Source organism: Cottoperca gobio, chromosome 7 (genome assembly GCF_900634415.1).
Source record: "Cottoperca gobio chromosome 7, fCotGob3.1, whole genome shotgun sequence".
Classification (NCBI taxonomy): domain Eukaryota; kingdom Metazoa; phylum Chordata; class Actinopteri; order Perciformes; family Bovichtidae; genus Cottoperca; species Cottoperca gobio.
Genome location: NC_041361.1, coordinates 15,396,840 through 15,409,887, shown reverse-complemented (window position 1 = coordinate 15,409,887; position 13,048 = coordinate 15,396,840). Strand labels below are relative to the sequence as shown.

The 13,048-nt window shown below is 38.7% G+C and overlaps 1 protein-coding gene across 2 annotated transcripts in view; it reads left to right on the top strand.

Annotated features, from left to right (window-relative positions):
* mgll (monoglyceride lipase) overlaps positions 1-13,048 on the top strand; it is a 37,652-nt gene continuing 24,604 nt past the window's right edge. Inside the window, exons 1-2 of one of the 2 annotated variants that reach the window (XM_029435084.1) lie at positions 1-252; positions 1,864-2,027. In XM_029435084.1, the coding sequence (XP_029290944.1) occupies positions 1,885-2,027 (143 nt within the window). In that variant the 5' untranslated portion in view covers positions 1-252; positions 1,864-1,884. Of the gene's footprint in view, positions 253-1,692; positions 2,028-13,048 lie in introns of both variants that reach the window. The other variant, XM_029435083.1, reaches the window with a different exon arrangement.

Here is a 13,048-nt window from a genome sequence, read left to right as displayed (position 1 = left end):
GAGAGAGAGAGAGAGAGAGAGAGAGAGAGATGGCTGTGTGTGTGTGAGAGAGAGAGAGAGAGAGGGTGTGTGTATGAATACTTATTTAGTTTCAACCCAAACGTCGCTGACTGCATTCTTTCCTTGGCGGGTGGAGCGAGCGGAGTATCGGACAGAGAGATTTACAGAAAGAGAGAGAGATAGAAAAGAGAAAGAGAGAGATAAGAGAGTCCAAGAAAAAGCTGAAACTTCGCTGCAGACGCTCCTGCACAGGTTGGTGCCATCTCTATAATATTCTTAATATAGGTTATTTCTGCATATGGATTTACAGTAACAGTGCGTCTGCGGGACTCAGTTTTGACTTTACCTCCAGTGTGTTTAATCTCCAACATCACCATATATCCCTTTACTCTTTGGTATTCATGTGTTCACATAAAACCTGCAAACCATAATATTGATGTCAAAGCGCGTGTTTTACTCCAGGTGCCAGGACATCAATAACAGCGCAAACCATCTGAATCGATTCGTTACCAGGCTATAATGTGAGCTTTATAACAGACACTTGCATTGCAAACGTTTGCTTTCTTTCCTGGAATCATGCTGGCAATAATCACCGTACTGTCTCATTATGTAGAGTCTTTCCCATGTGCGTGGAGGTGAAACTGATGATTGCAATAGAGATGAAAACAAAAGGCAGTTCCCAGTGATGATCACAAGTATAGTTTAGTAATGACGATTATTTCCACATGTGTGCTGCACACTACTCACTGTTATTTATGTGTTCTCTTGTTATCCTGCTATATGTAGCTGAAATTATTGCGCCTTATTTCCCCACACAGAATTGGCTGCAAAGCATAAATGTTGCCTGTAATTGAGGGTAAAAAAAACAGTTAATCCGCATCTACAAGCAAGACGCATGGATTAAAGCTTTTCCTTATAGCTCAAAAACAGGCAGCCACCTAGTTTACTCTTGTTTTTATTGACTATTTGTCACTGGCTATAACCTATTACATATTGAAGTACAAGCTTTCAGGTTGTTCCTAAACCTGAAAGAGGACACCCAATCACCTCCGGAAATAGCTCCACACCAGGGCTATTTTATTCATTGTAATGCTGCACATGCCTTTACCATGATGGGGATCTAGTATATCCAGCTGGACCTGATGATGCATGGGAAGCCTCGTGCGTAATGCCAGAGTGTGCTTCAAGAAAAACGGGAATCTATAAATATTGTTTGTATGTGCAGCTTTGCAAGGTCTGGCAGAGGTAGAGAAAGGTTTTTATTTGTATACAAATGTATTAAAAATAATGATGTTAGTAAGTGTTTTCAGCCTATGCCAGGGACACGCACACGCACACGAACACGAACATTTATTTTTATAATATTTTATCTCTTTTATTGTTCCTGTATAACATGCATTCAATTTTCAAACTGTATCTCATATTATCACAGGTCACTCTATGTTAATGTGTCATCGTATTATTTAATTCTTTAGTTTTTATGATTATTATTTATTTTCTTACAGTATAGTAATGCAGTTGTTGTAGTATTGTGGACGTTGAACAGTCAATGTGCAACACTGCACTCATTATTACAATATAATAATTTAAATTCGAGAGAAATAGAGAGAGCAGAGCATATGGTCTCGTGACGTAACGTCGGTCGTTGCGGAAGGTCTGACAACATTGCCTGTGTGTGTGTGTGCGGCTCAGGATTACATCCAGCATATCCTGAACGACAAGCCGTGTCATCTACGATGCATGCCTAAAACACTCACCAAAAATAAATAAACAATGAACACCGTGACCGCCGCCACCTGCCTTCTCGTCGCCGGCTTCAGCTGCTACCTCTACGGCAGCGATGTGATGTTATCGCTGCTCCAGGTTTCTCTTGCAGACCCCTCCATGCCCGAGCCCTCCATGCCCGAGCCGGGAGCTGCTCCGCGGCGGAGCCCGCAGGGAGTCCCCTACACCGACATGCAGCACATCGTCAACGCCGACGGACTGCACCTGTTCTGCCGCTACTGGGAGCCCGCCGGACCGCCAAGGTCAGTGCATAATGTGACTAGGAAACTGCTTCACTGTATCGTCCCTCTGTATGTGTTCATGCTATTTGTATGAGGTGGAGTATATCACAAGAGCTGGGCTCAGTGTTGTTTAAAATGAGCCTACTATCCTGTGTTTTTGAGGGAAGTGATTCTATTCACATGGTTGCTTTCAGTCTTGGAGTCACATGGATTTAAACTTTCTTCTGATGTCTTGCATTATCTTCGGTGTGTGTGTGTGTGTGTGTGTGTGTGTGTGTGTGTGTGTGTGTGTGTGTGTGTGTGTGCACAGTTATGTATGTAGTCACTCAGTCACACACACTCAACTTCATTTCTTATTTATCTCTTCTCAAACAGCTGCCGAAGAGTCATATCTGAGTGTCACTACTCCTCATCTTCCATAGACTGTCACAGTAACATCAACACCACAAACTGTTTTGTTTTATGATTGTGAAAAGTAACACTGCCTGAAAAGTAGCCTACTTTGTATAAATGCTCTTGTAGTCACTTGGCCCAGCTCCATGCTTGTAACAATACATCATCCTCAGATCTTTATTATAAGTCATATGACCACTTATTTAAATAATCAGTTTACTTCTTAACTATGTGCAACACAAACACATCACTAGGTCAAAATGAGATAAAAAAATGACATTAGTTAGAGAAAATGAAATGAAACAAAATCGATCTGTAGTAAATCTGGACAGTTTAGTCTTATCCTGTGACCCAAGCTCGTTAAAAACATTATAATTATGTTAATCTCGTCTCGACTACCAGATGCACCAGTGACTCATGCTGGGTCATGACCCCGTTAAAAAACAACAGAGGCACAGTTACTATTTCAACCAACTAAACAAGTTAAAACATTTTGTCAATAAATCAAACGGTACATTTACTGTGGTTGGAGATCCTCTCTATATTCTATATTAACTATATTAACTTTTTGGGGCTCGAAAGGACAACAATATGCAGAAAGTTACAGATTTCAGCAGAAAAAACTAACTTAGTTTTAGTTTGTGTATATGGCTCACTAGATTCACAAAATGATTTACAGTCCGACACACATTTGAGTATAAGGAACACACTCCTCATACCCATAAACCCTTGCGTTTCCTTGTAGTTGATCCAAATAATATTCTCAACCCTAATAAACAACATCATAGTTAATTTGAAAAAGGCCCAAGATCCTGACTCATTGGGCATTCTGGTGTGTGAAAGCGTGTAAATGCTAATGTTGTTTCTCATCAAAGAATGCAACTAGTTGAATAATGGGTCCAGTTTATTAAAAAAAACATACTCGATACTAGTGGTACATAGTCTGCTGTTGGAGGCCCCTTAGCTATACACACGTGGCAGAACATAAAACAGAACACAGATGTCACACTTAACCTCGCTTACAAACCACACTGTTGCATGCGGTGTGGTGTGAGAGCATAGAAGGAAAGGGATGTGACAGGAAGGCCCTCAAAACATCTGGAGTCAAGACATTACTGATCTCTCTCACACACACACACACACACACACGCACACACACACACACACACGCGCACACACACACACACACACACACACACACACACACACACACACACACACACACACACACAAGGCTCACACATCTCAGTTGAGCAGTGGCTCATTAACTGACACTGTGTAGGTGCATCTGCTGCATAATTGCTCCATACACAGAAGCTCATAGTTTACAGTAGCATGTGTGTTTATTCTGCAGTCCTCCATGATTTATTCTGTATGTGGATGCCTGTATACCTGCAGATATCTGTGTATGTGAGGAGCAAACCTTGAGAGTTTGTTTTTGCGGTTGCATTGAGCTTCTCTGCCTGATGCACTCCTGCAGCTCTTATCAAAATGTAAATGTACACAATTCTGCTCAGGTGGTGTCACAAAGATTTGATTTGTAATTGCCCACAAGGCCTCTGAGGGCTGAGGCTTTGCTGTGGTCACACAGAAGCCCGTTTCCAGACACATGCCAATGCTCCACATGAACAGAAATCTACTACATGCTCATACATTTGCAGCGAGGAGTCTTGCAAATTAATAACCAATTCTAAAAATGCTTCCTACTCTTCCTGCCAAAATCATCAATAAATCAAATAACTAAAAAATAGCTGCAGATCCCTCTGTGTTGTAACTGTTTCAGAGCCAAGGCTTTGGATGGCTTATATAAGAGGGTTCTCACTGGAGGCCGGCCATGCTAAAAATGCATGCAGTCAAGGTACAGAGGAGCATGCCAGACTCCGTGAAATGTTGTTTATCGTGGTGTCTTTATCTGTCGACCAATGTGTGCTTTTAACAGCTGATTATAGAAGATACTTCATAGTTTTGTATGTCTTGACAATTTTGTTACCACAAAATATATGTATTCTGCATATCCAATGTTGTATACATATCGCAGTGAAAAAGCTTTGGAAGCTGCATTAAGACTTTTTACCCAGACTAATTAAATTACTTTAGCTGAGCTAGCAGCTCCTAGAAGCTGTGTGAGGTTTACTGCACCTTTTACAAGCAGACAAAACAGAAGCTATTCAGTAAAATCACACCCTAACCATTACCTAAAACTGATTTGACTGCAGTCTGGGTGGATGCAGCATCCAGACTCACAGCAACCCACTCACTGCAGCAGTCAGATTAGTAATTCAACACAACGTGAGACAGCGTGTCAGAACCCAATTTATGAAATCTGTCTAGATGCAGTTTAGCCAGAAGCTTATTGCATTATAAGAATTTCAGTTAAAAAGTGGTTATAGCCATTGGCATGAATAGAAATGAGAAGTTCTTAGTATACACTGTGGATGCTTTTAAAATACAGGTTTCATCATAGCTTCATCTCAAAAAGGCTAAACTTTATGAAAGGATGGATACATTTTAGGTTTTCAGATTATTCCTGAAAACAGTACTTTTGTGATAAGAATCGTTTTAAATCAGCCACAGTAGCAGCTGGTGCAGTGATAAGCTTTGACGATCAAAGGAAACTCCAGACAAGAGATTTGCCTTTGACTTTTTTTAATTGAATTTATGCATGACAATAATAATATCAGTGACTTCTGATAACGTCCTTATATTGGCAGTAAATCATCTGGTCAGTGAGTACTCGGAAAAAACAGGGCTTTAACTAACAATAAACATTTATCATTTATTATCAATCAATCTGAAGATTTCATTGATTAACCGATAGATCTATAAAATGCCAGAAAATAGTGACGAAAAAATCCCCAAATTTCCTAAAGCCCAACTTGACTTTACATTGCTTGTTTTCTCAAACCGAAAGTTAGACACATAAAAGCACAACATCCTTACAGTTGAGATGAAACTGATGAATGTTTTTGCTTGAAAATGGCTTAAATGATGATTAAATGATTCACCATCATTGTCAACACCAATAAAGTTGTGATGTGATGTACCATAATGACCATGGCAGCAGTTTGTGAATGGCTGGCCCACATTTATTGAATCAACTAACTGTAGGCCAGACAGTTTATCACATGGGCTGTGGTGTTTGTTTAGAATCGAAAGTCAAGCGGTTTGATATTCAATCTGACATTAAATGGACCCATGCAATGTGTGTTCTTTGTGGAAAATGGCAAGGTGGTGGAGACGCCTTGGAGGGATTTAAGGACTTCGGTTGATTATTGCTTTACTTTTGGTGCAAAAAATGTTCATAGATTAAGACTAAGGATTTTAGCAATAATCTGACCATCGGTCAGCAATCCTGGTCTTTGTAAATCATTGAAGTAACAGCAGGTGATGAAATAAAAAAAGACGTCACACTGTTCTGTACCTATTACAAAAATAATTTTGGGATGAATATCAACTGGTTGTTAATGGTTCTAAATGTTCTTCAAGGACAGTAATGACATCAACAAAGGGCAGTATGTGAATTTAGCAGTGTGAAGAACCTCAGCATAAACTTTCTGATATTGATTTTTGTTGTTACACTCACTTTCTGAACAGTTAAGGCCTTAAATGTTTTTCCTTTCCAAATTTGTTTTGTTTACATTGTTGCTTAAATTGGTAAATTATTCGAAGGAATATTATTTCTGTGATGATTGTTTTATTTTGGGTAGTAGCTTATGAGAAAGATATTTCTATATTATATTATTATTATATTACTGTAGCATACAGTATCTATACAGTGCAATTTATTTATTTGATATAGCTTCTCTCAAGTGTCAGTTGTCATACAAAATGTTTTCTCATGGATAACTGAGCATGAACTTGTAGGCAGGGAAGGAAACACCTTATATTCAAGTTCATTTTCAGGGAGAAAAGACAAACTCTTCTGCTATTTACTTTTTCATGTCCACCATGTTTCCAACATGCTGTATATTCTGCATGAATTACATTACTAACAAACAATTGGAAAGTCTGAAAGATACAGCAATAAAACTTCCAAACATATGCAAATGTTTGTTTGAAATGTTTCCTGTTGGGATGTAAAAAGAGATGGGGTCAAAGGTCATGAGCTCCTGCAGAGCCCATGCACCAGAACCAGGAAGTAGGTGAAAGGTGGAGGGGATTCAACAACAATGATCGACAGATCTTCCAATAGACGTCCAACTAGGGCTTTGAACCTACATGGAGATTAGCATACCAGTCATACCATGGACTGCGTAAAAGAAGAAGACGTAGACCCCAGCTCTGAAGTGAATCCAATGCGGAAGTGCCTAAAAACCTGCATTCTATCGAATGGCCAGCAAGGCGACTCCACTGGTTGCAAAAACAAGTCACATTGTAAAAACGTATTTGAGAAAATTACCCTACTTTTCACTTGATTTATCGGTAAACATTGTAAACATGAATTTATGGTCTCAATCTCTAGTTTCAAGTCTTGATGCAATTTTTAATTATTATTAAGTATTTGTCCCATTTAGAGTAAATTAGACAATAAAACAGGGTAAGCTTTAACAGCTACCCGTCAATCCTGATAAAGGCATAGCAATGTGTATACCTCCCCAGCTCCTTCCTCTCGTCCAAATATGGTCACTGCTAGCTCCAAAAACCAAGATGGCGACGGCTAAAATGCCAAACTCAAGACTTTAAAACGGTAGTCTGCAATCCAATGGTCCACTTTTTTAATACATTCTATGAGCCATACATGCACTGCATACCTACATAATGAAAACAACACTCATCTTTGCACACGACTGACAGTCACACAGTGTAAATAGGTCACGCTGTTATCGATGTTTTTGCTGATGGTGTCTGGATCATTTTCCTTCCCTGTTTGTGTTTCCGGTGTCAGATCATTTAATTTCCCTACTGTTACACTTGCCAGTGGAGGATACTTAACAAAGATAAAAGCTCTATAATGGTTCCCTTTGTATTTGAGCTTGGAGGCAAATTTTGTATTGAAGTGTCTAAAATATTAGGGCCACATGTATTCCCATAACATTCATTGAGTAGGTGATTTAAAGTGCCAGCTGTAATCATTCACTGCAAATTAATTTGAAAGGAAACAGAAAAGTCAGTTTTCATTCCACTGTTGCTCGTATTCACAGACTTAAAGATTTCATTTATACATGTTATTACTGCCTTAACAGCCTTAACATTCAAATAAGAGATATGTCTTGTGTAAATAATTATGAAAGTATTCTATATAATTATTAGGATTTCCATAGATTAAATATTATACAGCTTGTTAAATGTCATTTGATGATGCCCATGGGAAGTGGAATTTTGCGACATCAAAGAAAAAATACAATTACATAAGAAGAGAGCAAACGAGTTATGCAGACATACGAAAATGTGAATCAGTTACAATGACCTTTAAAGGAATGAGAGCAGAATTATAAATATAAGCATTATATCTGATTAAAAAAAATTGCATGTAACTATAACATGTTATATAACTGAGGCATGTTATTTGACATGTTAGCAGCACTGTAGCATGTTAAATTAACTACTTAATGGAAAATAACATGAGCTGTCAGCTTTTAAAATATCCACACAATCCTATGATTATTTATAATGCTCCTGTGTGTACTTTTAACTCATTTATGCTATTTTCTTTCAAAACCGGTTTGTCACACTTCATCCCTCTCTCAGACTCCATCTAATTTTCCACCTGTCACATTGTTCTTCTCTGTCATATCCATTTTGTTTTGCTCCAAGTGCATTAAATCTCACTGTCACCTGGAACTTTACGGGTTCTTACAAGGTCTGAAGGTCAAAACAGAACTCTAGAAATGTCTTGAATTGAGCAAAATGCAATGCAGATGCTACTTGCAGGGCTACTTGGTGAGCTGCTGTAACTGACAAGATAACCATGAATATGCTAGCCAGCATGGGACATGCGAACAGTAGTCAGTTCATTTTAAATGCTAGTGGCCTATGATTAGACATAATTGGTTTCAAGTACAGTCACTGTGCTTTTCCTGATATATTCTTCACTCAGTAAAAAACGTGTCAGCCTGATGCTGATGTCCTGTTTCCTCTCTGTCTCACATACATCTTCCCGTTCTATCTTTGATCTTATCTTCTTTTCTTTTAGTCTTTGCCTCTATATTTCTATGCACACCCCTATAACTGTACATTTACTGATACTGCACTTAGCAGCACTGATGTGGTCACCCACCCACATACAGACATACAGTACATACATACACACGCTGTACATCAATTCTTTTGAGCAGCTCTTCAAAGAAAGCTTAATAATTTGTGGTTCTTTTTCCTACACTCACACTGTGATACACAAAAGATTAGAGTAAAGGGACACACAAATACACACACACACACACACACACACACACACACACACACACACACACACACACACACACACCATTAAGTTCTGAGCAGTCTGTGTATTAATCAGATTAACATGCCAGTGTTCGGTCGTTCTGTCTCGTCCTCTGGCTCCTGTCCAATCTGGACACATGGACGGCCAAACCTTCAGTGTTAATTTAACTCCACAGTATGTTTATATAAGAGCACATCAGTAACAACTATCATGGTGTTGCCCAGAGACATGTCACAATCAATCAATATTTGTAAATGTCAATTCTAATGTATTTTAAGTTATTCTGCCTGATTAAACATTGTCCTGCCCAATCAGGTGCAACACAAGGAGAGTCAGGGTGCTTAAGGCTGTTTCACAGCAGACCTTTTACTTGTCTTAGTAGGAAAATGATGGCTCCATTCACTTCAAGCCATCGCAGTGTGAGCCAGCATGCACAACACCAGGACCCAGAAACTGAAGCAGCTAAATGGAATTCAGCCATCACTTATTTTATTATTTACACCTGTGCTTTTACTGCTGCTCCATGTCAAAATGTCTTTGGTGAAAAAGTTCCGCTGTACCTCGTGTCAACTTGTAAGTAAATGTACATTAGAAATGTCTATTCATGATGTAGTTTACTGGATTTGTGCTACTTGCTACAGCATTGCAGCTCTTTCATGGTTACCACTTTGATGTGCACTTTCTCAATGTTACAGACGCCAGTATAGATTTTTTGCTAAATCAAGCAAGAATTTAAGAATGTAAGCACAATGATGTTTAATGATTGCACAGCTCAGTAATGGTCCATTTTGTGGAGGCTAGTCTAGATAAATAGTAGAGACATTTCCAGCTCCCCTTCCAAATCTTTGCTTCATAAAGAATTCACAGTTGAAGGTGCAGAATGTGGCATTCGAGCACCGTTGGGAGGTTTGTGAGTTCCTAAAAAATCTTGGAGTAGCCAGTCAGCATTGCATTAAGGGGATTAGGGTCTTGGCTTTGTTTTGGGCCTGGGGTAGTTTGGAGTAGCTCTGAGTAGAGCCAAGGGGAGGACTAAACTCTCTCTCACTCTCCAAATGTTTTAATAAGGCTGGTTATAAGCCATGTTGTTCCAGCAACTGAAACTGGTGTGGGAGACAAGTGGGTCTCCAGTTCCCATGAGAGATGAGAGTGAAGGACAGAGTCTGAAGAGAGATAATGAGAAAGAAAAATGAAAAGTCTTTCTTTCACTCACTGGAAGATTAAAGTACTTCAGCTGCACACAAAATAATCAATACATTTCCAGAGAATATTATTAGTTATTCCTAAACATTACTGTAGTCTTAATGTGTGGCTGCTCACACTTTCAAGGCTAAAACATCCATTTCTGAACATTGTTTTGTGAGCTTACTATATTTAGTGCTGAAGCTACTTCTATTTTATTTTTGTTTATGTTTAGCTTTTGGGCTATTGGTTGAACAAACAAGCGATTTTTAGACATTGATGGCCCTTTTGTTTTACTATTGCATATTTTTAAAGACTTAACAATCACTTGAATAAAAAAGTAATTGAAAGATTTCTCAGTAATTAAAATAATCAATAGTTGCAGTCCTAAATATAGAACAATATATACAATATACAGGCAAATGTACTTTGAAGGTGTTAGTTGGGATATTTGTCAGTCTTTGAATGTTTCCCTGCGAAGTCCTGTCCCCACTTAATTGTGATTGATCAATTCTACTTTGCCTTCAAATGGAAGTTAGCATTAGTGTAACAGTACCAGGGGTCGTATTCACAAACAGAATACAGCGAGATACAATAAAGCACACATAAAAACATTACATTGAAGAACTAGACATGGCTTACATGTTTGTTGCCGAATTAACCAGGATTTGGTAGCTCTCTTAAAAGTGGGGAAGTTTGCAGGAGATTTCAAGAGATCAGGCAGCAAGTTTCAGAGAAAAAGCTGTCTGAGCACAAGGTGTTTAGTAGAATGTAACCTGAACTTGCTGCAGCTGTGTATCCTCTGGATGTGTTGCAGAAAGGCTGAGGTGCAAGTCAATTTAAACATTTAAACACAAGCTTTTCATAAAGAAATCAATAAAGTTTGCAAAACTTAAAATGTGGTATTATTATAGCCCAGGGTTTGGTGCATTTGTCCACCTAGGGGATGGAGGAGTCGAGGTAGATGTTACTTGTCTGCAGATGCATCTTGCTGAATGAATGCAGCCTGCTGTTAAGTTTAGATTTCTGGCTCATTAAATCCTTAAAGAAATGCTGATTATACATCTCCCACTGTTGGCTATCACAAGACCTATTGCCAACAACACAAAACAACTAATCAGTCGTTTACAAAAATATTTGTGCTCTTTTCATGCTAAATGACTTAATTCCAAGAAATGTATTAGCACATCTATTGTAAACACAAGATTTAAAGTGGTGCTTTACATGATTTCCGATTAAATCAACAAATCGATTAGTCGAAGAAATTGTATGAATGTTAGAATTTCTTTAGTTGAGGACAGCCCTGCTAAAACTGAAATTGACAAGAGGAAGCAAAGATGGTGAAAGAGAGGTTGTGAAGCAGACCAAATAAGTATTTAGAGAGTGATGGATGGAGGAAATCTTAGAGAAAGAAAGACCGCAAATTAAAAATGTCACATTACAACTGTACTTTCCAGTAGACTGTGCAGAGTGTTGTTCACTGTTCAGTCATCTTTACAATGAACCCAGATTAGCCCCATTAATCCCCTGCTGCCCCTCTGGATGTGTGTTACAGAACATTGTGCCTATACAAAGACCCTCATTCACACACACACTCACATACATGCATGTACACACACACACTTGTTCTGAGCCAATAAGTGCAGAGGAAGTCTTACCCCGAGACGATGGCTTTTTCTAAAAGGAGGGAAAGAGCAGCGGGTGAAATCAGAGCAATTTGATAATGAAGCCTGATGAACAGCTCCTCTTATTCTACTCTTCTACCCGCCTCACACTCACACCCTTTCTCCCTGTTTCACTCCATTCCTTTTTGCTCTGTCGCTGAATACATTTTGGCTAATTGTCTGCTGCTGATTGAAGCTCTCACAGGCTTCTCAGCACTGCTGCTGCTTAGAGAAGGAACACTGCAGGGTTTCAGTGCTGCTCCGCTACTTAATATGCACCGATAGAAGAAGTTAAACCTTAAGAAAACTGCTCTCACAGCCGGGGCATTAATTAGCAAAAGGTATTTTCTTTCTGACTAAACATGAAGTTAAACCACCATCTTTTAAAGAGTATACTATACGAGATATCTTATTAACCTCTCTTTTCTCTGTCAGCGTTGCTCTTCCCCACCTGAAATAGATTTAATAGGTGAAATTAACAAGGGATTATCCAGTTGGCTTTTATATAATGAGTGCATTTTGTGAAAAGAGCAGGTTTTTGACATTCAGTGTTTGCAGTAGCTTTACCTTAGGGGCATGTTTGACAGATTGGTAATTGCATTGTGTGTAATGAGACTGTTGACGCACCTCAAAGGAAAGGTAGACAAAGACCTAGTTGTCTAACCAGCCTGGGGTTGTTTAAATGTCAAGATTTGTTGAAAATCTAATTTCCAATATCATATATCACACATTTGCCTATTAGCAACATTACAACACTTCCACAATTGGTACGAGGCATCAAGTCAGCAATAAATACTAAAACTTAATACTAAATACTACATACTGTACACAGTCCCAATTATACCTCATTAAAACACTACACACATACACGTGCACAGCTTCCTATAAAATGCATGGCTCTATATGCATATTAACATATTTGTAATTGTCCTCTTTTAGACTGTAATTTGTACTGCTATAACATGTGAGTTGTATCTTACCTTTCTAGCAATCATATTATTATTATCATCAACCTATTTACACATCGAGAAGTTATGGGGAAACATTATCATTATTATCATTCATTTGGATATGGTATTTGTGTCCCCAGTTCTCTTTTTCAGCTCTGTGTTTGGTCTCTACCAACTCCTGAAGGACATATCTGGCTCTTTAGCTGCTAAATGCTCCACTATGATCACCATCTAGTCGCCAACTGTTTCTGCCTGCTGTTTGCTGCTGAGCTGATAGTGTACAATCAGTCTTTAGAGCTTTTCTCTCTGAAAACAGCTGCCTGTGTTATGAGAGCAGTGAGACTCAATAAAAACAGTAAAGTTATGGGCCCGATAGCTAAACAATTTTCTGAAACTCGCATAAAGTTCCATTCTCTGTAGGTTCATCACTAGCAGCGATCCTTTCACATTGTTTTCACATTGTAATTTGATACA